Source organism: Bos indicus x Bos taurus, chromosome 4 (assembly GCF_003369695.1).
Source record: "Bos indicus x Bos taurus breed Angus x Brahman F1 hybrid chromosome 4, Bos_hybrid_MaternalHap_v2.0, whole genome shotgun sequence".
Lineage (NCBI taxonomy): Eukaryota > Metazoa > Chordata > Mammalia > Artiodactyla > Bovidae > Bos > Bos indicus x Bos taurus.
In genome coordinates this window covers 5,955,014-5,982,057 of record NC_040079.1, presented here as the reverse complement: position 1 = coordinate 5,982,057, position 27,044 = coordinate 5,955,014, and the positions used below count along the sequence as shown (strand labels likewise).

The 27,044-nt window shown below is 45.6% G+C and overlaps 1 protein-coding gene across 2 annotated transcripts in view; it reads left to right on the top strand.

The window, feature by feature from the left end:
* Positions 1–7,331: 7,331 nt before the first annotated feature.
* The window catches only part of NUB1 (negative regulator of ubiquitin like proteins 1), a 36,842-nt gene continuing 17,129 nt past the window's right edge, over positions 7,332–27,044 (top strand). Inside the window, exons 1-8 of one of the 2 annotated variants that reach the window (XM_027538550.1) lie at positions 7,332–7,436; positions 10,686–10,803; positions 17,878–18,045; positions 19,733–19,791; positions 20,777–20,847; positions 23,625–23,807; positions 23,999–24,090; positions 25,258–25,364. In XM_027538550.1, coding sequence (XP_027394351.1) covers positions 7,366–7,436; positions 10,686–10,803; positions 17,878–18,045; positions 19,733–19,791; positions 20,777–20,847; positions 23,625–23,807; positions 23,999–24,090; positions 25,258–25,364 — 869 coding nt within the window. In that variant the 5' untranslated portion in view covers positions 7,332–7,365. Of the gene's footprint in view, positions 7,437–7,479; positions 7,555–10,685; positions 10,804–17,877; positions 18,046–19,732; positions 19,792–20,776; positions 20,848–23,624; positions 23,808–23,998; positions 24,091–25,257; positions 25,365–27,044 lie in introns of those variants that run through there. The other variant, XM_027538551.1, reaches the window with a different exon arrangement.

Here is a 27,044-nt window from a genome sequence, read left to right as displayed (position 1 = left end):
TCTATATATACCAGTTTGCATCTGTTAATCCCAAACTCCCAGTCTGAGCCTCTCCCACCCCTTTCCCCCTTGGCAACCACCAGTCTACTCTCAGTGTCTCTGCTTCTGTTTCATACATAGGTTCATTTGTGTACTATATCAGATTCCACGAGTCAGCAATGTCATTCAGTCACTAAGTCATGTCTGACTCTTTGCAACCCTGTAGATTGCAGCATGCCAGGCTTCCCAGTCCTCCACAATCTCCCAGAGTTTGCTCGAACTCATGTCCATTAAGTCAATGATACCATCTAACCATCTCACTCTCTGTCACCTGCTTCTCCTCCTGACATCAATCTTTCCCCAGCATCAGGGTCTTTCCAGTGAGTTGGCTCTTTGCATCAGGTGGCCAAAATATTGGAACTTCAGCTTCAGCATCAGTCCTTCCAGTGAATATTCAGGGTTGATGGTTTGATCTTCTTGCTGTCCAAGGGACTCTCAAGAGTCTTCTCCAGCACCACAGTCTCCTAAGAATGACTAGGAGACATTTTTTTTTCTTCTAATCAGTCAAAAGTGAGAGGAAGCTAAGGGTTGGGGCTTCTGGATAAGCTATGGTTTTCCAGATAAAAATGGACAGAGTTAGTTGACATACTTTTCATTCTTAGCCTTTCCCTTTTCTTTTCATCTGGACCACTAACAATGCCTGGAGGTGCTGCTGCCATCTTTTATCATTGGCATAAAAAGTGTTAAAAAGGTAAGTTTCAGAAAAAAGTAAAATCATGACTCAATTCACATATAAAAATGAACATATGTTGAAGATTTTATTGAACTCATGAGTGAACTAAGCAGATGTTATATGGTTCCAAGAAGCACAGATTCATATGGAGGAAAGGAAAGGAATGCTGAAATGAATGGAAAATGGAGGTAAATCTGGTTTTCCACAGGGTGGGAGGCAAGACATTTGAACCTCTACCTTAAAGGGCAGAATCTGCTTAGTTATAGATTAAGAACTCTGCGTGGCTATTAGTTACCTACAGTTAGAGCTGTGAAATAGCTGTGTGCATCTGATGAGGTGGAAGGTTGTGAGAAGGTAACAGGTAGGAAGGCTAGGGGTCTCCAAGCAGAGGAAATAAACTGCAAGTGGCAGACATTTTTTTTTTTTTAATTTCTTAATACAAAATTAAAAGGAGGCCTCTTTTAAATTCTGTGTTGTCATGACAACACCTGCTTCCGCCTGAACTTAATTTTTCTCAAACCTTGAGCTAACCAAAGCATTTTCCCTCATAGAAATGTTCTCTTAAGCTATGTTAATAAAACTATGCATTTGCTTGGAAATTTGCCTTTCTTTAAGATTCATGTCAATTGTTTTATGGCTGGGGATGACTCACCTTCTGCCAATGCTATCTCAAAGTGAATGATCCAACTCTTTCAATTTTGAGGTGATTCTTTATCATTGCAGGTGATTCTCCTGCCATGCAGGAGACCACGGTTCGATTCCTGGGTCGGGAAGATCCCCTGGAGAAGGGATAGTCTACCCACTCCAGTCTTCTTGGGCTTCCCTTGTGGCTCAGCTGGTAAAGAATCTGCCTGCAATGCGGGAGATCTGGGTTTGATCCCTGAGTTGGGAAGATCCCCTGGGGAAGGGAGAGGCTACCCACTCCAGTATTCTGGCTTGGAGAATTCCATTGACTGTGTAACTCAGAGGGTCGAAAAGAGTCAGACACAACTGAGCGACTTTCACTTTCACTTTATCTGATTAGAAACTTGCTAACAGATATATAACTCCTTGCTAAAAACTAGCAAAGGGGGCACTCTTTCTGTCCCCTTCTGATATCTATGTCAGAAGCTTCCTCTTATCCCTTTTATACTTTAATAAAACTTTATTACACAAAAACTTTGAGTAGTCAAGCCTCAACTCTGGCCCCAGATTGAAATCCTCTTCTCCAGAGGTCACAAATCCTGGCATAGCTCACAGATCGCAGCCACAACCTTTCATATTGGGGGCTCATCTGGGATCTTTAAGACAGGTAAGGATGCTTGGAGCTCTAGTTCTTTGTTCTCCTATTACACACATTTTCTGCTGTACTTTACTAACTCTACGGTGTGCCCGTCTGTGAAAGTAGCATCAAAGAGACATGGAATTGACCACAAAGCGAGCATTGAGCCCCGCTTTGCAGTTCTGTGATGCCTCGTAATGACTGAAGGCAGCCCCAAAAGGGGAGCCTTGTGGGGGGTTTATACCAACCTGCCGATGCCAAGAGGCATCCAACATCCCCGCGAGGGGAGTGGCCAGAAATGGGCAAAGCATGTGGACTGAATTTTCCTTTCTCAGTCAACATTTCCTGGTCTCTTTGACCATTTCATAACTGCCTTGGAAACTGAAACTACTAACCTAATCTGTCCAATCATAAACTTTCAAGGGACTTGTGATCTATGCTGTTACTATGCACTTTGACTTAGAGCCCAAGCTTAGATTGGTAGTCAGGAAGCACCTGCTGTTGCTGCTGCCGCTGCTGCTGCTGCTGCTAAGTCGCTTCAGTCATGTCCAACTCTGTGCGACCCCATAGACGGCACCCCACCAGGCTCCCCGTCCCTGGGATCCTCCAGGCAAGAACATTGGAGTGGGTTGCCATTTCCTTCTCCAGTGCATGAGAGTGAAAAGTGAAAGTGAAGTTGCTCAGTCGTGTCTGACTCTTAGCAACCCCGTGGACTGCAGCCTACCAGGCTCCTCCCTCCATGGGATTTTCCAGGCAAGAGTTCTGGAGTGGGTTGCCACTGCCTTCTCCACAGGAAGCGCCTAGCCTAGTTGAGATTTACAACAGGAGCACGTTTGGAAGGCAGGTGGAGCTCTAGCTCCAAAAGCATCTTCCAGGCTAAAAGTTACTCAGATTGGAAGTACAGCAGGCTTCTTCCTTTGGTAACCCTAGCTCTTAGTGGGCCAGAGAAGGCTCTCCAGTGGCTTTTGTCTCAACTCCTTAGATATTCTTTCTGTTGAATCTGTGGGGATGAACTGGAAGGACTGGCCCTAATAACTTGACAAAAATCACCTTTTCCTCACTGGCCGGGCCTTCACCATCTCTTTTGCTATCATTTATACAGGTGTGGTGATGCTCGGAAGGGACATCTTGGTTTTACGTTGGTCCCCTTATGATTTACCAGTCTTATTGTGGTCAGGAATAGACTCGGGACCGTGCACAGGAATCCAGGAGATGAATGTTTCTCCTGGCAGTCTTAGCTTGGGAAGCATTCTGGAAGCTTACTCTGACTGCACCTTGGGTGACTTAAGAGGCAGGCAACGGTTTTACTGGTGAGGAATTGGACATCAGTCTGGGATACCATCAGGTCTATCCCTGACGTATCTCCACCCCACCTCGGTGGTAGAATGGGGACGGATGATGATGGGACAGCTGTGCTGGTAAGGGACAGGTTAACTCTGGCCAGGGAAGGACGCTGAGGTGGAAGACCTGTCTCCACCCCCGTCTGGAGCAGGGAGGGACCCTTCTGGTGGAAGAGGGCACAGGCACTGGACGCTGCTTTTTTCTCTCTTACAGACGGGAGTTAACAATTTCAGCATTACTCCTTTGAACTGTATCCTGAAAAACTGGGATAGTCTATCCCCAGAGCTTAAAGAAGACACGCTGATCTTCCTATGTGATACTGCATGACCATGGTATTCACTGGAGGATGGCGAACAGTGGCTGGTTGGAGGGTCTTTTAACTATAATACTGTTTTACACTTTCTAATAGGACCTGAGATCCATCTTCCCAGCCCATGTTTCCTGAGCATCGGGGTAACTCTTTTATCGGATCTCTCCATACCTTTTTACAGCTTCTATCATTTTTAAGGATGAAGGAAATTATGTATTCCCAATCAGATGGGAACAAAGCTCCCTGTCCACCTGCTTGTTTTCTCTGCTCCTTCCACTTTCTTTTCATCCAGCCAAGATGCTGAATAAAAAGACCACATCTCCAAATAGCAGTGAAACTGAAAACCTGCAAGACCAAAGTGTGAATCATCACTCAAATTCCCCCCAAATTCTAGTTTATAACCACTCGGAAATTTCCATTTATAAATAGAAAAAGTCAAGAATGACGTTATTTTCTTTTAAAATCCATCTTCCCAGCTATAAAAAAATTAGTTAAGTACATAATTTATCCCAATGCATGTATATTGTTCTGATCCAAACAACTATAAATAAAGCTGAACTGCCAAAACTTCCTGTTTCTTTTTGGTTTTTCTAGGAAGAACTGATAGATTTAACATTTAGTGTTAAATCTCATGGTCATGCAAAGAATGTTTAAGGATTTTCTGGTTTTATTGCATCAGAAGTAAGACCAGTTATGCAGAAGTCCCCTGATTCTTTATCACCACAAAACCTATAGCAACCAAAATGCAAACACAATTTAAGAAGAATTCGTCATCTCAAGAAATTGCAGTTGAAGTCACTAAATGTCAGTATGAGGAATAACAGAAAGGAGGCAGATTAGTAAAGAATAGTCAGAACAAGAAAAGTTGAATTATTGGGTCAAAGAGAATGTGGATTTTAGTTTTAATAGATATGCTGTGTGTGTGTGCTCTATGCTCAGTCCCGTCCAACTCTTGTGACCCCGTGGACTGTAGCCCTCCAGGCTCCCCTGTCCATGGGATTTTCCAGGCAAGAATACTGGAGTGTGTTGCCATTTCCTCCTCCAGGGGATCTTCCTGATACAGGAATCAAATTTGTGTCTTTTGCCTTGGTAGACAGATTCTTTACCATCTGAGCCACCAGTCTCAGCTAATGGCCCTCTTAAGAGTTGTACCAACATAACCTTCCACAAGGAAGGTATGAAGATTGCTATTTCTACATAGCCTTGTCCTCATAGCATGTTATCCATCTTTTTCTGTCTGAGAGGTAAAAAGTGAAATTGTGGTATGGTTTCTAAAAGTGTATTTATTTAAAAATTTTTTGGCTATACTGGTTCTTTGTTGCTGCATGTGGGCTTAGTTCCTCCGTGTCATGTGGGATCTTAGTTCCCTGATCAGTGATCAACCCACATTCCCTGCACTGAAGGGCAAGTTCTTAACCACTGTACCACAAGGGAAGTCCCTGGGTGTAGTTTTAATTTATATTTACTGTCTCATCATGAACGAGATGAGTAATTTTTTGCATATTTACAACGCATTTCTATTTCCTTTTCAGTGAATCATATTTTAGTAGCTTTTGCCCAGTTTTCTGCTTTGGTCTTTTTTTTTTTTATCAAATTGTGAGAGTTCTTCAAGTATCGTTTTGAAATGGAAGGCAACATTTCCCCCCATTTGGCTGTTTGTCTTTTGCCTTAACTAAGAAGTTGATTTGGCCCAAGGAGAAGAACTTTAATTTCAAAGATTTCTAAGTGTTCGTGTACTCAAAGCCACAAGAGCCACAAGACTCTTATTCAGAAAGACACAGAAATCAGCCAGCTTCCTAATAAGCACTGCTGCGCCAGTGGACAACATCTGCAGATCAGAGGAGGAAAAAAGGGGAACAGAAGTTGCTCTGTGGTGTGGCCAGAGTCCTCCGTGTGGAGGCCAGGAAAACGGGCACACAGGGCCTCTTTGGGAACATGCTGTTGTTCAGTCACTCACTTATGTCCGACTCTTTGTGACCCCATGGACTGCAGCACACCAGGCTTCCCTGTCTATCATCAACTCCTGGAGTTTGCTCAAACTCACGTCCATTGAGTGGGTGATGCCACCCAACCATGTTATCCTCTGTTGCCCCTTTCTCCTCCTGCCGGAAATCTTTCCCAGCATCAGGGTCTTTTCCAATGAGTTGGTTCTTCCCATCAGGTGGCCAAAGTATTGGAACTTCAGCTTCAGCATCAGTCCTTCCAATGAATATTCAGGGTTGATTTCCTCTAGGATTGACTGGTTTGATCTCCTTGCACACATTTCTCTCCCCTAAAATGGATTTAGGCACACATCCCAACCCAAGGCTTCTTCCCCCGGGGGGCAGAAGGGCACCAGGAGGAGGGGTCGTGCTTCCCTCTCCTTGTGGAGGGTGTCAGAGAGTTTGCAAAGCCTTTTTCAGACAGTCTGCAGCTCCTGGAGTGATTCTAGACCCAACACTGTTTCAGGAAATGTCTGCGCTGGGGCAAAGGGGAGAGTGGGGCACTGATACTATCTTCCCGGGTGAGGTGGAGGCTGGGCAGCTTGCCTAGGTCCCCAGGGCTGAAGCCAATTGCCACGTGCAGGGCCCAGGACAGTGCTAGAGCAGGTCCCAGGATGGGCCTTGGATTTGGTTAACGTTCTGCCCAAGCGAGCTCGGGCCTTGGGTTTGGAATGGAAGGACCAACAGTCTCATCCGAGCGAGAAGTTTCTGGGGTCTGCCCTGGGCTCTATCTTGTCTTCCCATTCTTCGGTCCGGTCTTACCAAACACAGATCTAAGCATCTCTGGAAGCTATGCTATGACCTGTGCTCAACCAGCGGGCTCTGCGCTCCATTCGTTCTAGACACCCCTGTCTTATGTCCTCACCTAGACACCGGACCCAGGCGTCAGGCCAGAGGGTTAGATGACTGAGTACAGGGGTGGGCAGAGCGCTTTGGGAGCAGGCGGATTGCCACAGGTCCTGTCAGCAATAGCATGTGGAGACAGGGTCAGTAGGGCCAGCAAAACCAGCAGAGTACGAGGGCAAGGGGCCGGGAAGTTCACCAAAGCAGAGGCCAGGGCCGGGTGATGCACGGAGGGATGAAAAGCTGGACTTTTAGAGGGGTCATCACGTTAGGCCCAGTCCGGGGGTGGGATGGGAGTGGGAGGGCGGGGGCGGACCCAGCTGCACTTAAGTCCAGACTTTCCCGCCGTGGGGGAGAAGGGGCTTGTTGCAAGGTGCTCTGGCCTCTTTCGAGGATTCTGAAGGAATGAAGTCAAGCTCAATTTCCTCAGAAGTCAGGTAAACTGGGCCGGCTAGCGGTCCCGCCCAACACCGGCTTGGTCCTCAGGGGCACGGCCCCCGGTCCCCAGGGTTGCGGGCTGAGTCTTCCCGCCAGCCCCGCCTCCAACCCCCGGCAAGTGCCCCGGGCGGTCAGCGCCCAGGGTCCTTCTCGGCCTCCCCTCCGCCCCGCCCACATCGGATCCCCCCCGCTCCCCGGCTCTAGCCCCGCCCATAGCCCCGCCCCTCACCCCAGCCCCGCCCCATCCTTGCCCCGCCCTTCCGCCTCGCCCCCCTCGCCCCGCCCCTCGCCCCAGCTGCGCCCCATCCGTGTCCCGCTCTCCTGCCTTAGCCCCGCCCACAGCCTACCCACAACTCCGCTCGGCCCCCTCTTAGCCCCGCCCACACCCCTGCTTCTCGGCCGCGCGGGGGCGGGGCGGGGCGGCCCGGCGGCAGCGGCGGCGGCCTCGGCGGCGGGGGCGTGGCCGGCCTCACCCGGAATGAAAATAAACGGCGGCCGCAGCCGCATCCGGGCACTCGGCGGGTCGCGGCTGGAGCGGCTGTGGCGCAGGTGAGGAGTTGGCGGCCGAGCGTCTGGTCTTTGACCCGGGTGTCAGTGGAGCTGCCCGGCGCCCCAGATCCCCCTGGGCGTGACCCCGACGCCGACCCCGCCCGGGCAGCGGCGGGAGGTGGGCGTCCTGCGCGGAGGCTCGGCCGGGACCGGGGGCGGCGGGTCGGGGCTTCTGGACGCGCCGGGCCCTTCGCCCGGCCCTGGGTTTGCTCTGGACTGACGTGGGTGGTGGGTATTTAAAACCAAAGATTGAAATGTTTTTGGAGGGAGGCAGAGAAACATGTGTAGATGTTAAAATTACTCACTAGCCATACAAAAAGCTTGAGTCGTAACGTTGTTTTTCCAAATATGCCATTTGGGATTTATGTGCTATCAAAGACAGATTTTCTTTGCTGTTTAATGAGAAAACGCGGTTTATTTTCTCCAGCCGTGACGATCTGATTCTGTATGTTTCTCAACGTCTTCCCACACTCTATTTTTTAATAGAGGATTCTTGTAATAGTCTAAGAGAAAAAGTAGTGTATTTTGAATAAGTATGTGTGTGTTTGTATATGTTTGAAAACCTCTGGATAAAGGCAGCGTAGATCGATTTGTTTTAAAAATGAAAGTGAAATGTTACAGGAATGATTTATGCCCTTTCACTTTCGGTTTAGAGCAAGGGTATTAATGAATTTCTGCTTTTTGACGGGGGCTGTGACACCGAACATTGTGTGGCACGCCTGAAACTTTCAGTTTTCCAGTTAACATTGAAAACTGATTTATTAAACCATTTCCCCTTTTGATTTGAGTTAAAATACATATCTTCGTTTTTTTCTGTTGCCCATGAGTGAAGTTTTGTAAGTTTCAAGACAATGGTTTAATCTTTTTTTCAAACATTAAGTGGTGGACTAGAGACCCTTCTTGTTGTGTATTTGCTGGTGGGTGGAGTGTGAACTACACACTAGGTTTAGGAAATTCTTTGAGACTTCCGCTTGGTAGTTACTTGGATTACAGAGGGCTGTGCATTCAGCCTTCTAAAATAGCTTGGCTTCCCTGAATGGCCCTTGAAATGGTTACCACCCGCTCACAAGTGATACTTAATTGCGAATTTCTGAACATTTGTGAGCGGGACTTCCCCTGCGGTTCTGTGGTAAAGAATCTGCCTGCCGGTGCAGGAGGCGCAGGAGATGTGGGTTTGATCCCTGGGTCGGAAAGATCCCCTGAAGAAGGAAATGGCAACCCACTCCAGTATTCCTGCCTGGAAAATTACATGGACAGAGGGGCCTGGCAGACTACAGTCCAATTTTATGTGTGAGAAGCGGTTTATTAGTGCTTGAAAATCTGGGATTCTTTCTTAGGTTACCTGAATGCACACATCCCCCTCTTTGATGTGTTTTCTCCTTTTTCCCTTCTCCCCCCTATCCTGATTACCCTCTTTCTTGCCCCCAAATTGATATAAAGTGGATTTGAACTTTCTTTTTAAAGTACTTACTTACAGAATACACTTAAGTTGTCAAACTTGATTTAGAAATCAGGTGAATTGAGTTTTGAGGAGTGTGGCATACAGGCCCTGAATAGGAAAAAGAAAGTTGCTCATGTAGGTTATGTTAAATCTTACCTACTTTTCCACTCTCTGGAACACGTCTCTGTCCTTCAGGGGCTAACAACCTTTGACTTTGCTCACTGCTCGTGTGACTTGGCTGCACGGCCCCATCGGCTGTTTCGCTGTCTGGCAGCCTCGCCCACCTTTGAGGTGCTAGTGCTAGTGAAGGAGGCGGGAAAGACTCCGCTACTGTGTGAGCCCAGGATAGAGAAACAACAGGGACTTTGTGAGAGACGGTAGAATGCAGTGATCCAGTGTTGTGGGCACAGGTCCCAGGACTAGTTATGGTGCTGCCTAATCTTTCATCCTTGAGCGAGTCATTTTACAAACTTGGGCTGTGGTTTTTCATGTGTAGAATGATGACCAGCCAGTATTGATTTGAATAGGACGTGTAGATCTGCTTTTATGCTTCTATCAGAAAATATCATGCAAAACTTTTCTAGCACTGTAAACACTAAATTTTTAACTTAATTCTATTATTTTTAAATATATTTGTTTATTTTGGTGGGCCCAGGCCTTAGTTGTGGCATTCAGATACTTTGTGGGGCATGTGGGCTCTGGTTCCCTGACCAGGGATGGAACCCAGCCCCCCTGCATTGGAAGCACAGAGTCATAACTCTGGACCACCAGAAAAATCCCTAAATTTTCAATTGTAAAATTTCAGATATAGAAAATGTATATTATTGATAGTTCATGGTTCAAGCTAGCTTTTCTTCATATTTACCTGCCAGGGTGATTGCTCTTTTGTGTTAAAATAGCCAACATACAGAGCCACTGTATGTTGGTAAATTCTTTCCCACAGAGCCACTGTGTTGAGTTGTTTAAGTTTGCTACTGTAAGGATTTATCTTTCTTATTTTATCTTTCCCCTTAGAGAGTGATAGCAGGTTAAGAAATAGAAGGGGCTTCCCTGGTGGCTAAGTGATAAAGAATCTGCCTGCCAATGCAGGAGATGTGGGTTCAATCCCTGGGTCGAGAAGGTTCCCCTGGAGAAGGAAATGGCAACCCACTCCAGTGTTCTAGCTTGGGAAGTCCCACGGACAGAGGAGCCTGGTGGGCTCCTCTGTCCATGGAGTTGCAAAGGATTTGGAGATGACTTAGCCACTCCAGTACTCTTGCCTGGAAAAATCCCATGGACGGATGAGCCTGGTGGGCTGCGGTTTATGAGGTTGCTAAGAGTCGGACACGACTGAGCGACTTCACTTTCACTTTTCACTTTCATGCCTTGGAGAAGGAAATGGCAACCCACTCCAGTGTTCTTGCCTGGAGAATCCCAGGGACGGGGGAGCCTGGTGGACTGCCGTCTATGGGGTTGCACAGAGTCGGACACGACTGAAACGACTTAGCAGTCAGTAGCAGTAGCTATCTAAAACACACAACACACCCAAGAAATAGAAAAATTACTTAGTTACTACATATTAGCAACTTTGAAACATGTATTCTTATGTAACATATATAATTGGATATATGATACATATTTCAGTTTGCATGTAATATACATATCTTTTAGAGAAGTTTGGAGCTAGTTAAAACCTAGTCTAAAGTACTTTAAACTGGACAGGGAGGAATGGAGGAGACCTCTTGCTTACCCAACAGTGTGTTGGGTAACTTATGCGACACTTTGAAATGTAGTGCGGAGTATCATTGATATACTGTTTTGCTTTCAAGGATGGCACAAAAGAAATATCTCCAATCAAAATTGACCCAATTTTTAAGGGAAGACAAAATCCAACTTTGGAAACCTCCATATACAGATGAAAATAAAGAAGTTGGCTTGGCATTGAAGGTATTTCTCTTTTAAGATGTTGTTAATTAGCAGTGTTGTAAGTCTCCTTGGTAAGTAAGATTCTGAAGTCACCACAAATTGCCAGGCACAAACAGGTAGGCTTTCGGCATAACCAGAAACAATGGTGATAAACAGGTTTCCATATTTTACTAGCAGTTGGCAAGCTTATTTTTGTTTAAGAAGATTTTATTTATATGAGAATGTTTATCTGATGATTTTGGCATGTGCCATTTCTAATGCTTCACAGTGAAGCATTAGATAATACTGTAATACAATGTAATACAATGTAATACATGTAATAGAACTATTAATCTGGGTGTTCCTGCTGGGGGGTCAGTGCCAGAGGCAGAAGGTTCGTGTGTGGCGTGTTCCGGGCTGGTGTTCGGACCATTCTCTGCCCTCCTGGTTAGCGTGCTCAGCTGCAGAACACTGTTTCCCTCCCTAGCTTTGTTTACACTATTGACTATCTGTTCATTTTTCCAAATTACATTTTCCTAATAATTGTACCTCAGTTTTTTATGGTCTCATCAAAAACGGCCTCACTTTTCCTAAGTGAAATTTCTAGAAATTGAGGTTGGCTTGCCTTTCTAAGCTGAGAACATTATAATAATTTCTGAGCAAAATCTCACTGTGTTGGAATGTCCTAGAACATACTCCTCTTGTTTTCTCAGTCTGAGTGTATTGTGGTAAACAGTGTAACCTCTGTCAGGGAGTAAGGGTTGTCAGGAGGGCATCGCGTCATCCTGTGCCGTGACACAGTGATGCGCTTGGGAGGTGACTGCTGTGTCAGGGTCTTGGAGTTCTCTCTCTCCTGTTCCTTACAGGACTCCCGTTTTTTGTTTTTTGTTTTTCAGTTTTTGCAAACCTCTTTGCAGACCTTTTCTTCTGAATTTGCTTGTTACATACAATCTCTTGGCTTGGGAACTAGGTGGGGCTGTGACTTCTGTCCCCAGCTCCTGGCACAGAGCTCCTAACACCCTTGGAATTCCCGAGTGGTGAGGCTGATAAAAGGGGCAAGAGAAGAAGGGAAACCCATCAGCTGCTGCTGCAGTATGCTAATTTAGAAACAGCAGTGGTTTGGTACCAGGAGAGTCACCGTGGACGTAGCAAGAAGTGATTGGACTCTGGATATGTTTCCAAGGAGAGCCAGCAGGTTTTGCAGGCAGATTGGATGTGGAGAATGAGAGAGGGAAGAGGGTTGACTCACCCAGGTTGGGCCTGAGCTCCTGGTGGAGTACAATTGCCATAAACTGAAGTAGGACAGCCCAAAGGAGGTGGGGAGGAAGACCAAGCACTCATTTCAAGTCAGTCGCTCAGTTGTGTCCGACTCTTTGCAACCCCATGGACTGCAGCACACCAGGCTTCCCTGTCCATCACCAATGCCCAGAGCTTGCTCAAACTCCTGTCCATCGAGTCGGTGATGCCATCTGACCATCTCATCCTCTATCGTCCCCTTCTCCTCCCACCTTCGATCTTTCCCAGCATCAGGGTCTTTTCCAATGAGTCAGCTCTTCGAATCAGGCGGCCAGAGTATTGGAGTTTCAGCTTCAGCATCAGTCCTTCCAATGAATATTCAGGACTGATTTCCTTTAGAATTGACTGACTGGATCTCCTTGCAGTCCAAGGGACTCTCAAGAGTCTTCTCCAACACCACAGTTCAAAACCATCAATTCTTCAGCACTCAGCTTTCTTTCCAGCTCCCACATCCATACACGACTACTGGAAAAACCATAGCTTTGACTAGACGGACCTTTGTTGGCAAAGTAACGTCTTTGCTTTTTAATATGCTTTCTAGGTTGGTCATAAGGTTTCTTCCAAGGAGCAAGCGTCTTTTAATTTCATAGCTGCAATCACCATCTGCAATGATTTTGGAGCCCAAAACAGTAAAGTCTGTCACTGTTTCCACTGTTTCTCCATCTATTTGCCGTGAAGTGATGGGACCAGATGTCATGATCTTAGTTTTCTGAATGTTGAGTTTTAAGCCAGGTTTTTCACTCTCCTCTTTCACTTTCATCAAGAGGCTCTTTAGTTCTTCTTCACTTTCTGCCATAAGGATGATGTCATCTGCATATCTGAGGTAATTGCTATTTCTCCCAGCAGTCTTGATTCCAGCTTGTGCTTCATCCAGCCTGGCATTTTGCATGATATACTTTGCATACAAGTTAAATAAACAGGGTGACAATATACAGCCTTGATGTACTCCTTTCCCAATTTGGAACCAATCTGTTGTTCCATGTCCAGTTCTAACTGTTGCTTCTTGACCTGCATACAGATTTCTCAGGAGTCAGGTAAGGTGGTCTGATATTCCCATCTCTTTAAGAATTTTCCACAGTTTGTTATGGTCTGCGGGTCAAAGGCTTTGGCATAGTCAATAAAGCAAAAGTAGATGTTTTTCTGGAACTCTATTGCTTTTTTGATGGTACAGTAGGTGTTGGCATGTTGATCTCTGGTTCCTCTGGCTTTTCTAAATCCAGCTTGAACATCTGAGAGTTCTCGGTTCACATATTGCTAAAGCCTGGCTTGGAGAATTTTGAGCATTATGTTGCTAGTGTGTGAGATGAGTCCAATTGTGCGGTAGTTTGAACATTGTTTGGCATTGCCTTTCTTTGGAATTAGAATGAAAACTGACCTTTTCCAGTCCTGTGGCCACTGCTGAGTTTTCCAAATTTGCTGGCATATTGAATGCAGCAGTTTCACAGCATCATCTTTCAGGATTTGGAATAGCTCAACTGGAATTCCATCCCCTCCACTAGCTTTGTTTGTAGTGATGCTTCCTAAGGCCCACTTGACTTCACATTCCAGGATGTCTGGCTCTAGGTCAGTGATCACACTATTGTGGTTATCCAGGTCATGAAGATAATTTTTGTATAGCTCTTCTGTGTATTCTTGCCATCTCTTCTTAATACCTTCTGCTTCTGTTAGATCCGTACCATTTCTGTCTTTTATTGTGCCCATCTTTGCATGAAATGTTCTCTTGGTATCTCTTAAGTTTCTTGGAAGTGAAAGTGAAGTCGCTCAGTGGAGTCCGACTCTTTGCAAGCCCATGGACTATAGCTGCCATGCTCCTCTGTCCATGGGATTTTCCAGGCAAGAGTACTGGAGTGGGTTGCCATTTCCTTCTCCAGAGGATGTTCCCGACCCAGGGGTTAAACCTGGGTCCCCCATGTTGTAGGCAGATGCTTTACTGTCTGAGCCACCAGGGAATTAATTTTTTTGATGAGATCTCTATCCCATTCTATTGTTTTCCGCTATTTCTTTGCATTGATCACTGAGCAAGGCTTTCTTATCTCTCCTGGCTAGTCTTTAGAACTCTGCATTCAAATGGGTATATCTTTCCTTTTCTCCTTTGCCTTTCGCTTCTCTTCTTTTCACAGCTATTTGTAAGGCCTCCTCAGACAACCATTTTGCCTTTTTGCATTTGTTTTTCTTGGGGATGGTCTTGATCACTGCTTCCTGTCAGGCCCTCTATGTATCAGATCTGATCCCTTGAATCTGTGTGTCACTTCCACTGTATAACTGTAAGGGATTTGATTTAGATCATACCTGAATAGTCTGGTGGATTTCCCTACTTTCTTCAATTTCAGTCTGAATTTGGCAATAAGGAGTTCATGATCTGAGCCACAGTCAGCTCCCGGTCTTGTTTTTGCTAACTGTATAGAGCTTCTCCATCTTTGGCTGCAAAGAATATAATCAGTCTGATTTCGGTGTTGACCATCTGGTGATGTCCATGTGTAGAGTCTTCTCTTGTGTTGTTGGAAGAGGGTGTTTGCTATGACCAGTGTATTCTCTTGGCAAAACTCTGTTAGCCTTTGCCGTGCTTCATTCCGTATTCCAAAGCCAAATTTGCCTGTTACTCCAGGTATCTCTTGACTTCTACTTTTGCATTCCAGTCCCAAAAATGAAAAGGACATCTTTTTTGGGTGTTAGTTCTAAAAGGTCTTGTAGGTCTTCATAGAACCGTTCAACTTCAGCTTCTTCAGCGTTACTGGTTGGGGCATAGACTTGGATTACTGTGGTATTGAATGGTTTGCCTTGGAAATGAACAGAGATCATTCTTTTGTTTTTGAGATGGCATCCAAGTACTGCATTTCGGACTCTTGTTGACTATGATGGCTACTCCATTTCTTCTAAGGGATTCTTGCCCACAGTAGTAGATATAATGGTCATCTGAGTTAAATTCACCCATTCCCGTCCATCTTAGTTCACTGATTCCTAAAATGTCGACGTTCACTCTTGCCATCTCCTGTTCGACCACTTCCAATTTACCCTGATTCGTGGACCTAACATTCCAGGTTCCTATGCAGTATTGCTTTTTACAGCATCGGACTTTACTTCCATCACCAGACCAAGTGCTTAGTTTTGGGCAAAACAAGTCTGAGAGTTCAAGGTCGAGGTATCAGCCAGAGGTGTTCTGGAGCGAGTTGGTGGTGTAGAGGTGTGGCTTGAAGCGGTGAGCCTGGCTGACATCACTAAGCAAACAAGTAGAGGAAGGAAAGTTGTGTGAAGGCTGAGTCCTGGGTCACTTCAGTGTTTAGAGTTTGGAGAGATGACAGGAGCCAAGTGGAACGGGCAGCGAAGGAGCAGTCGAGGTGGAAGGAAGGAGGAGAGGGTGTAGAAACCAAATGAGGAGGCTGGAGAGTCCGCTGTGTCCACGGCTGCTGACAGGTCAAGTTCAGGTAATTGAGGAAGGGGCTTGGTGAGGTGGAGACACTGAACGATTTTGATAGGAACTTCAGAATGTCCGTGTGGAAGCCGACTGGCAGAGAGTAGAGATTTAGAGGGGTTGGAGATGTCAAATGTTGATTGCTCCTGTTCAGTTTTTTTTATTTTCTAATTTAGAAAAGGATTCACTGAAGGATTCCTTTAAATTTGCCTTTCCTCTCATATAAATATCTTTAACAGACCCTGACCACTTAAAGGCTGAGGGGTAAGGAAATGCTGACATGTGGGAGCCAGTGCACTTGAAGACAGCTCATAATTGAAAGCGAAATCTGTTTTATTAGGGCTATAATTAGCATCCTCGAGAAGGCCCTCTGTCCCACGGGAAAATTACCCCCGTTGAGTCAGGCAAGCACAGGTACCCTGGTGACCCGGCCTGTGCTCTCCTGCCCAGAGGGAACTCCCTGGTTGCTTAGCTGGGCTCCGATCAGAGGAGGGAGCCTGGGCTCTGAGGTCAAGGTGTGCAGGCGCAGCTCTGCTGCTGCCTGTGGGCCTCAGCGAGTTGCGGGAGATCTCTGGTCCCACTCTCATCACTTATGAAACGGGGGCCGTGGTACCTCCATGATTAGGTTGCTGTGAGTGTCTGAGAGAATATGTGTCCAGTACCTGGCTGATGTTTATTAGATGTAAGTACTGATGTTAATGGGCTTCTGTGGTATCTCAGCGGGCATAAAATCTGCCTGTAGTGCAGGAGACCTTGGTTCCATCCCTGGGTTTGGGAAGAAGATCCCCTGGAGGAGGGTACCACTCGAGTGTTCTTGCCTGGAGAATCCCTATGGACAGAGGAGCCTGGCGGGCTACAGTCATGAGGTCACAAGGAGTCTGAGCTCACGTGACTGAGCGACTAAGCACAGCACAAAGGTGCTGGGGGCTTTCAGGATGGGCTCCTTGCCTGCAGGACCAAACTGTTATCAGAAGCATGGAACTTTCAGCCCCACCCTGCTCCAGCCTCTGGGGAGGCCAGAGGGCACAGGAGATCCCACTGGTCAGCAGTGGTCAGTGATTCAGTCAGTCATGTCCGTATAATAGAGCCTCTGAAAACCCTGAAGTGACAGATCGTGGGCTTCCAGATGGGCAGATGCGTCCGTTGGCCAGAGAGGAGCACAGCACAGGCAGCAGAGTCCTCTGGTCCTGTCGGGACCCTTCCGGGCTCTGCCATGCGTGCACCTCCATCTGGGTGTCCATTCCTTCTCTTTATAATGAATTATAAAAATAAGGGGAGCATTTTCCTGAGTTCTGTGGTGTTTGTTCTAGCAAATTGCCAAACCTAAAGGGGCGGGGCTTGTAGGAGCCCTCAGCTGTGAGCCCAGTCAGACAGAAGTGTGGGCAACCTGGGGACCTGCTTACCTGCTGCCTGAAACGAGGGCAGGCCTGTGGGATTGAGCCCTTAGCCTGTGGCGTCTGCCTCTGATTCAGTAACTCCATCATTCGTGACAGAGTTGAATTGTAGGATATCCAGTTGGTGTCAGAATTGATTGGTGTCAGAAGGGGTAAAAAAAAACCTTCACAAGGTAATTATGTTTATGTTTTCTAGAGAATTATAGAAAGTTTTTTTGAAGTATTTTTATTGAAAAGGCTTCTGTGTTTTCCAGAGATTAAAAATAATGTATACTCTTGAAAAAAGCTGTATGTATATAATTAACTACAAAAATGATAGTGTGTTTTCAAAAATACATTATACATATCACCAATATTGGTGTTTTCTTCCAGTCATTTCCTATGTGATTGTATTATAAATAGGTTTATATGAATTTTTAAAAAAGATATTCTGATCTGCTTTGTAACTTTTATATATCAAGAACATCTCCCTTATTAGAAATACATACTTAGACCATCATCTAAGCTGAGTTGTTCTCACAAATTAGAAAAGATAGAAGCTGTTCTGTTTTTGTTTTTTGCCCGCACTGTGCAGTGGTGAATGGTTCAGTGCTCCTTAAGGCACTCTCGTACTGACGTTTGCCTGCACTCTGTGCTGGTGAACGGTAAGATGTTTGCCCGCACTCCGCGGTGGTGAACGGCTCAGTGCTCCTTAAGGCACTCTCGTACTGACGTGTACTGCAGTCACATGAGTTGCCGCCTGCCTTTCTTTTCCCCCAGCGTAATCCCAACTATTTTCACTTTCTCTAGGGAGCCTGTTTTCCTACCCTTCGTTTTAATTTTTTCCTGGATCCTCTAAACTCTGTGCCTCTCAAGATGTCAAGCCCCTGTCTGGATCTCACTGTCACAGGGCTGAACGCTGCTCGTCGGTGTGCTCGCCTTAGGTTCTCGTGTGCACCGCTGTGTGTTTCGCTTTTCTTTGAGTTAGTACTGTATTGATCTGTGGGGTTTTTTTTTTTCTTCAATTTTTCTTCATAGGACCTTGCTAAGAAGTACTCTGACAAGCTAGAATGTTGTGAAAATGAAGTAGAAGAGATAATGGAAGAAATACGTTGCAAAGCAGTCGAGCGTGGCACAGGAAACGAGCACTACAAAACGACGGGGATTGCCACAATCGAAGTCTTTCTACCTGCACGGTTAAAAAAAGTGAGTAGGTTCCCCAGATTTACAAAGGTATTCATGCTCAGTTACCTTAGTGATGTGATTAAAGAAATAATGAGTTCTTTTTGAAGTTGCAATCCAAAGATAAAATTCTTTTAAGTTGCTTTACATATTGAACATTAATAAACCTAAAAGTTAATTTTATGGATTCTTAAAACTGGAGCATCTACAAGGTAGTCTGGGCTCCAGGCATCACAGAGCTATGCATCACAGTCTTGCCTTTTCTAGAGTTTGAACAATCGTTTAGCAAAAATGGGGAATAAAAGATTACTTCAGGTTTTCTGAAACTGTAGGCAGTAGGACACATCACACAGGAATTCATCTTTCTTTTTCTTTGCTGGTGGAGCCAGAGCACGGTCAGCTGAGTGCCCAGGCGGGGCTGCCGTGCATGGAGCCACCTTGTGTCCCGGGCACGTCCTCAGGAGTTGAAGTCCAGAAGTGTCACGGAGGCAGGGCACCCAGAGGGGGCTGCCCCGTAGGACTGAGAAGGGTTCGTTATTCTCAGAAGAAATGAAAATAAGTGTGTATCAGGATTACCCTGTGACCCAGCTGTTTTACTTCAAGAGAAGTGAAAACTGTACAAAAACTCTGTTCACAGTGGCCTACAGTGGAAACAGCCCTAATGCCTGCTGGTGGACAAATGGGGTGCCCCCATAAAGTGAGTTACTCAGCCATGAAAGGAGCAAAGTACTGATATGCTGCGACACTCAGAAACGTTTAGAAAGAAGCCAGACACAAAAGACCACATACTGTGTAGTTCCATTTATATGAAATATCTAGAATAGGCAAATCCATAGAGAAAGAACATAGTTTATGGTTGTCTGGGGTGGGAAGCGGGAGGGAGTAGGAGGATAGGGCATGTTTGGTGAGGAGGTAGCGAAAATGCTCTCTGTAAACACACCAGAAACCATCGACTCTTATACTTTAAACAGGAAACTTTAAGATATGCAAGTTACATCCCTATAAAGCTGTTAAAAATTTCTAGGAAGAATAAAGAACTTGATGAGAAAAAGGACCTTATATATGTATCTACCTCAGAATGCCAGTTCATGAGTTTAAAAGGCAGTGTGTATGTACAGACTCCTCTCTGTGGGGTCACACAGAGTCGGACACGACTGAAGTGACCTAGCAGCAGCTGCCAGTACCAAGTGCCCAGGACAGCAGACCACCGATCAGAAAGCTGATTGGTGAGTGTGGGATCCGAGCAGGTGATTTGCACGGTCTCGTCCTTGGTGGCCCCAGTGAGTCCATGTTTCCTTCTGAAGCCCAGCCGTCGGGGAAGGAGAGGTGCCAAAAGCTGTCCTGCCGCTCCCTTCTCGGTGGCTGCGGTGGGTGCGCGCCGAGGTGGTCCTGGCGCCGAGGTTGTGGGTGGGTCCTCATGGAGCAGAGGCAGCGCCCTGGAGCAGAACAGGACCTGCCCCTCTCCCAGCAGACCTGCCCCCAGAGGCGGAAGCCCGGCCTGTGGGCCACACTGCTGCCCCCGCGAGGACTGCTGGGTCACGGGCAGGTTTTGTTCAGTAGCTTCCTGCCAGGCACGTGTTCTTTTAGTCCTTACCCAGAGAGACCTGCGTGTTTTTACATCGTCTGATATCAACTTGTCTGGTTTTATAGGCAGGGTAACAGTTCCCAAAAGTGTCAAGTTCAAGTGCGTTTTGTCTTTATTTTTATACAGGATAGGAAAAACTTGTTGGAGACCCACCTGCACATCACTGGCAGAGAACTGAGGTCTAAGTAAGTATCCGTGTGCCTGTGGCCCAGGGGCGCTCAGCTCCCTTACACCTGCTCGTTTGGTCCTTCCCGTGAGGCAGATGTGAGCCTCGTCTCACAGTGGAGGGGAAACTGAGGCTTTGAGGCTGAAGGGCTTGTTCAGGCTCACTGGCATTTTAGGGCAAAGCCAGGACTTGGACCAGTCTCCTTTACTCACAGTGTGACTTGAGAGCAGGTGGGAACCCTGGATGTGTGTGCTTGGTCCATGTTTGAATCAGTAAGTGATAGAGATAGGAGGCAGCCTGATACTGGCCAGATCATTAGTTTTGAATTTTATGCCTTAATGCACCAGTGGCTTGCTGTGATGTTCAGTGAAGTAGTTTGGCCAGTTTCAGGCTGTTGGCCCATCTGTAAAAAGAAAAAAAATACTGGCCTGTCACATTCCAGTGAAAATCTGACTTTTGAGACCTGGTCAGTTGTTTGATATCCTTGAACATTTCTCAGTGGTAAGTGTTTTGATTGCCTCCAGGGCTAGGTAGTCTGTGTTTCCCCAGCTGATTTTCCACATTTTCTTCTTTGGTCTGTATCAGGGCTGTTAGAGCTGGGTTCAGGAAACCTCGTCCACTCAGCACATAGTGAGTGGAAGATTGTATGAACAACTGCCCCGTTAGGGGCTCCTGCAGGGAGACCACAGGAGGTGTCGGGGATGGGTATTCTCTCCTGCAGCTAGGGCCCTCCTGTTCAAACGGATACACAGCACCCATGGTCTGTGCTTCACGAGGAACCAAGCAGTAAAACAGATAGTTTACAAAAGGATATGGTCTCTGACACAGTTTCAAATAGCCATCTAGTAAGCTCGCTCTATCTGAAGTAATGTTTGTGCATCAGAAATTTGTAATACAGGGTGTTTCTGAGAAGAATGTCTAAAATAGCTGTCACGGTAAAAATCTGTTTAGTGGATAATACATAACAAATTGGGTTATCTATAGTTCTCTGGTTTATTTTACAGAATAGCGGAAACCTTTGGATTTCAAGAAAATTACATCAAAATTGTCATAAATAAGAAACAACTTCAACTAGGTATGTTACAGCACAGTATGCAGAATTTTTAAAATCAAGTTACTAGAGAAATACTGACTTTGTATCTTTTTCCTCTTCACTCTTCCTCTATTCAAAACTTTGGGGTGGCTTTATCATATGTATAACTAAAAGCCAGTTATTTTAGAGTTTGATGCTCAGTGGAGGTCTGATGGGATGCTGCAGGATGGGAGTCAGGGTGTGCTGCAAGGGAGATGGCACTTCTCTCCGTCTGAGTGAGCACGGCAGGGGCTGCGGCGGGGAGCGCTCCCGCAGAGAGCCTCAGGCAGAGCTCTGTCGTGTGAGGGATTGGAGAGGTCTGGCGAATCTGAGTGTGGACGGTGAGGAGAAGCTAGTGCTTCTTAAGGATGGAGAGCAGGCAGAGGCCACGTGGTAAAGCCAGTAGTGGTGGTGCTTAACCCAGGGTGATTTTGCCACGCAGGGGACATTGGCAATGTCTGGAGACAGCTGGTGCTAGTGGTAAAGAATCTGCCCGCCAGTGCCAGTGCAGGAGATGTCAGAGACACAGGTTTGATCCCTGGGTCAGGAAGATCCATGGAGAAGGAAATGGCAGCCCACTCCAGTACTCTTGCCTGGAGAATTCCATGGACAGAGGAACCTGGTGGGCTACAGTCCATAGAGTCACAAAGAGTCAGACAGGACTGAGCAACTTAGCACACACGCATAGAGACATTTTTGGTTGTCATGACTTGGTAGCAGGGGGCCAGAGGAGGCTGTGCTCCTAACAGTTAATGGGAGGAGACTAGGGATGGTGCTGAACATCAAGGCGCAGAAGAGCTCTTATACAGGGACTTCCCTAGTGGTCCAGTGGCTGAGACTCTGCGCTTCCCATGCGGGGCCCTGAGTTCAGTGCCTGATCAGGGAACTAGACCCCACATGCCACAGCTGAGAGTTTATATGCCACAGCTAAGACCCGGCACAGCTAATAAATAAATGAAAATAAGTATTAAAAGACTTATCCAGCTCACAATGCCATAGTACAGCTGAGAAAGCCTGGGTTCGAATCTCATTCATATTTGCGTTTCTAGGTAGGGGGAAAGCCATTGATGCTGGGGAGTGACCCACAATTATATTTGTGTTTCAGAGGCCACTTTGGCTGCAGTAGGGCAGTGGATATGAAGGGGACGTGAATGGACTGGGGAGTCCAGTTAGCTTCTGGAGCAGTTCAGGCAGGTGCTGTGTCTGTTTGGTTTCCAGTAAGTTCCCGTGGCCTCCAGAGAGAGGTGCACATCCCAGCCTGGTTGGAATGCGGCCTCCCCAGCCCAGCCCCGGTCTTTCTTTCCAGCACTCCTGCCGGCCGTGCCTGTGGCCTGCTTTAGGGGGCATTTCATGGCGTCTCGCCTCTGTGTTGGTTGTGTGTGGCATCCTTCGTTGTGCAGAAATCTTCGATTCTGATGTTATCAAATCCAGCAGTTTTTCGCCTTGTTGTTGGCGTTTTAAGGAGTTCTTTCTCCAACCGCAGGACCACATGGATAGTCTTCTACAGTTTCTTATATGAAGTCTTTATCTATTCAGAGTCCCTCTCTATATGTAAAAGCTAGATTCCAGCTTTAGTTTTCTCCCGATAGTGAAAGTGAAGTTGCTCAGTTGTGTCTGACTCTTTGCGACCCCATGGACAGTAGCCTACCAGGTTCTACCGTCCATGGGATTTTCCAGGCAGGAATACTGGAGTGGGTTGCCCCTACTAAACGTGTCTTCAGTAAACACGCTCACTTTTTGGTGTCCCCTTATTAGGGCCGTGTTTCTGTACTTTCTGCTCTTTTCATTTACCTGTAGCTTTGTTCCTGAGCCAGAACCATAGAGTTGTTTGTGTGTTTTTAATTATTGTGGCTTTAGTTTTAAAATCTAGTAAGATGAGTACCACTCATGGCTCTTCTTTATCAAGGTAGCTTGGCTGCTGATGGATCTTTATTTTTCAGCATAAATGTTAGAATGGTTGTTGAGTTTCTAAATACATATATGTATGTTTGTATGCATGTGTATATGTATGTCTATGAAGGTATGTTCAATTAGAGTTTTCCAGAAATGTTCAAATTTATGTTTGTAGTTCATAATATTACTTCGTTATTTTATAATGTTTCTGATCTGTATTTACACTTTTTCATTTTATTTGCATTTTGACTTTGTTTTTATTAGGTTTGTATGTTTGATTAACTTTTTTCATAGAGCCAGCTTTTGATTTTGTTAGTATTCTCCTTCATTCTGTTTCATTGACTTTCCACCTCTGTCTTTACTCCTATCTTGTGTCTGAGAACATGGACAATAAGTGGTTTATTCAGGGCCACAGGGTTAAGAAGGGATGGAACCCAAGGTATTTGTTTTTACCACTTCAGTAAATCCCCTCTCCCAGTGTGCTCCTGCACTCTGGCTCCTGGCCCATGGCTGAGAACTGGATTATGCCTCTAGCTGGAGGTAGGAGAATTCACCTGCAGGACTTCCTCATTTTCCTCTTGTGTTGCCTAGCAGAGTGCTCTCTCTAGAGTAGATTCTCAGACAGTGATTGCTTTGACTTGATTTTAGGATGAGAATAAAGAATATTGAAAAGGATTAATATAGTCAGCTCATTTCACTGACTGATTTTAACCCATGCTTAACAGTTAATGCAATTAAACAACCAGATTTAAACACACTCTTAGCAGTCGTGGCATGGTGGTTTGCAAGGGCTAATGCAAGCTGGAGAATTCCATGTGACAGAGAAGATGCCCTGTTACCCAGGGCACTTCCTGACTCTTTATAACATGCGTTTCTGATTGTGACAGGGGAAACGCTTAAGGAGCAGGGAGTGACCCACAATGTGAAAGCTATGGTTCTGGAACTAAAACAGTCTGAAGAAGACGTGAGAAAAAACGTCCAGGTTGAAGAAGAAAAGCGCAATGAAGCCAAGCTAGAAGAAAAAAGAATTCAGAGGACTAAAAGAGGACTGGAGATCCTTGCGGAGAGAGGTGCACAGAGCTTCAGACTTTTCTGCTCAAGTCCTCGAAGGGGGCGGCGAGAATGGGCTGGGCTCGGGAGTGGAGAGTTGGGGGTATCACAGTTCTCATTGGCCTTTCTTTCCCAACAGTCTCACATTTTTTATGCCCCCATCACTGCTTTTTAACCTTGAACTAATGGAGTCACTCTTGGCTTTTTGCAGCTGAGATGGTGGTGGATCCAGAAGCCACACCATACTTAGACATAGCTAACCAGACAGGCAGATCAATCAGAATCCCTCCATCAGAAAGAAAGGTAAGTTCTGTAAGAAACGTGTGGCTTGCTCTTTGATTTGCTGTCAGAACAGAAGTGGATTCTACCTATTTTGTCTTGGAATGTTACATAAAGGACTAGGAACAGCTTTCTGTCTCCAGCTGATAAACAAGAGAATGTCACCTACGACCCTGCTGGCCCACCCGGTGAGTTCAGTGCGGAATGGCAGGACCTCCCTGTCCTGGAGCAGTGGCTTCCTGTGGCAGTGCTTGTCCTGGTGCAGTCCATCTTCCTCGAGGCCACATGCCCTAGGGGGTGGATCAGAATGGCAGCGGGGGCTGCCCTCTGGCCCTGCAGCCCCGCTCTCTAATTGGAGTGAGGGGACGCGGCTTTACCTTGGAGCGTTTCCAGGGGGGTCTTTCTAGCCACCTCTGCAACGTGGCCCGTGAGATCAGTCTCTGAGCTGGAATCCAGTAGCTTCTTACATGAAAAGCTTTAGTGGCTGTGGGTCATGTTGATTTTAATTTTTTGGTCTTTAAAGGACATTTTTGAGTAGGTTTCACTGTATGGGTTACATTGTTTAAAGTTAAATTTTAATAAGAGAACTTTGTAACTCTCAGTTGATTTTTTATGGTAATTATTTTCCCACTGTAAGTATTGTATTCTCATATTAATAATATTTAGATCTTTGTGGAAAACATTAACAATATATAAGAATTCAAATCTAAAAATATTAATGAATTTTAAGGAAATTTGAATCGTCTTACAAAAATTGTTTCAGAAATGCTACAGTTGACAGATTCGTCAGAGAAAAACCCAGTTAGGAATAGAAAGTGAAATGAATGAATGAATGTTTCTAAAAAGGGTACAGTCGTCACTGGCTTCTTTAAAATACGTTTAGTCTTATGGATACTAGAAATAGACCCAGATCAGCAGATACTAAAATAAACGGATGCAAACAAAGGGACGGGCACATTAAGTGTCCCTCAAAGGGACAGACTCACTAAATGGAGTTCTTGTTTCAGTGTTTAAATGAGATGAAGCTTTAATTCTGTTTTCCTTAATTTTGACTTTTAGATTTCGTTGTGATCTTGGGTTGGTTTGTTTGTTTTCACGTTCTTTTATTTCTTTAGACTTAATATGCTTTTAATATAATTTGTTTTCTTATAATTTAAAGTGATGTTTTTTTAAACCCTTATTTTTCCCTAGGCCCTTATGTTAGCTATGGGATATCATGAGAAGGGCAGAGCTTTCCTGAAAAGAAAGGAACATGGAATAGCCTTGCCATGTCTGTTGGACGCTGACAGATATTTCTGGTAGGCACTTTTGTCCCTGGTGGGGTCCAGTTTGGAGGAGGGCGGCAGTCACACACAGCACCTTCCCCAGCCCTGTGCGCCCCAGACTTCAGGCTTCCCCCGAGATGGTTCATGTCAAAGGATAGTTATGATGTAGACTGACCGGTGAACTCTTTCTCCCCAGTGTATTTCTAATTGATCGCTAAAGAGTTTTATAAACTTATTGCGCTAATTTTTTTTTTACAACAAGCACGTAGGATTTCATGTCTGTTTCTTATGATGCGTTGCCCACCTGAACTACAACTGACTCTGCAGTCCCCATCAGCTTTTCGCCTGATGGTTTTGGTATACACGTTGGTGATCATTCTCCAAATCCATTGTTTCATAGGGGCTCAGAATAATGATAGCTCGTTATTCCTTCTGTGTTTATTGCTGGAATTCATTTGAAAAAGACTTTCCCTCATCAGTCGCTTGGTTCTCCTGAGGTACAGTTTGTACAGAAAGACAGAACAAAATGCTTGGTTCTTTCTCCTTATTTTCTTGTTGTCAGAATAAATGAGTGGCTTCCCTAGCATCTTCTAAAGATGACATCACTGGTGAGGCTTCCTTGCCTTTTTTTTTTTTTTTTTTTTAAGTGTCAATATGCGCTCATGGCTCAGTGCTTGTGGTGGCCATCTTCAGTGGGCAGGTGGTCCTGCAGCCCTTTGCCCTGATGCGGTGGCCTTTGTACTCTCTCTTGTCCAAAGCTGGTCCAGACTCACCCTGGCTGTTTCCTGCCCCAGCACTTTCTCTGGTGCCTCTTAATGGGAAATGATACTGAGACGCTATGATCCAGGCAGATGAAACATTTGAGAGATAGACTTGATGTGTGCAGTGGTCAAAAGGTAATGGCTTTAGTGGTATTTTCTTTTCCATTTTGAGAAATTCCCAATATATACAGTGTACTTCAACAAGATAAATGGTATTTTAGTTTGCCAGCTGTACAAGTAGCACCTTGCGTTTTAAGTGAACCAGCTTAAACATAGGCAGAAAGGGGGATTTATTTTCTAAAATATTTGGGAGGCAGGGAAGTAACCAGAACAGGGCCTTGGTGCCTCTGCCGTTTTCTTCTCCTGCCTCCAGGCAGTGCAGGCTGTAAGTTAGTCATTAATTCAGATACGTTTTTTATTTCCTTCCACAGTTGTTTCTAACTTTTTGTTATGGAAAATCTCAAACATACATAATAATAGCGACTAATATAATGAGTCCCATAGACTTTGCATTCATCTTCAGCAGTTATCAAGACACGGTCGATCTTAATGTGTCTGTATGGGCCTTTCTGTTTTGTTTTTAACCCTGGAAAAACCCTTGAAATCATTTTCAGGTCTCAGGGAACCCTTGAAAAACAATAACAACTCTCTTTTCAGTTCACAGTACATTCACATGTTCAGTGAGAAGTAGATATAGTAACCCAATAATAAGTATCGGTGCCCTTTTAAGTAGAAAATGTTGTTTTTCTGGGGAATCTGTTTATTCAGGCCAGCTTACTAGCATACTTCCTGTGCGAGTTCCCTCTCTTCGTCAAAGGGATCCACTCGTAACCAAGGCAGCGTGGAGACGGAAGAGACGTCCTGTCTGCTTTCCCCCGTGACGTCTTCCTCCCTTCTCCAAGTAGCTCGAGTTCTCTCCCAGCTCTCTGTTGCACATCTCAGGGTGTGGTGC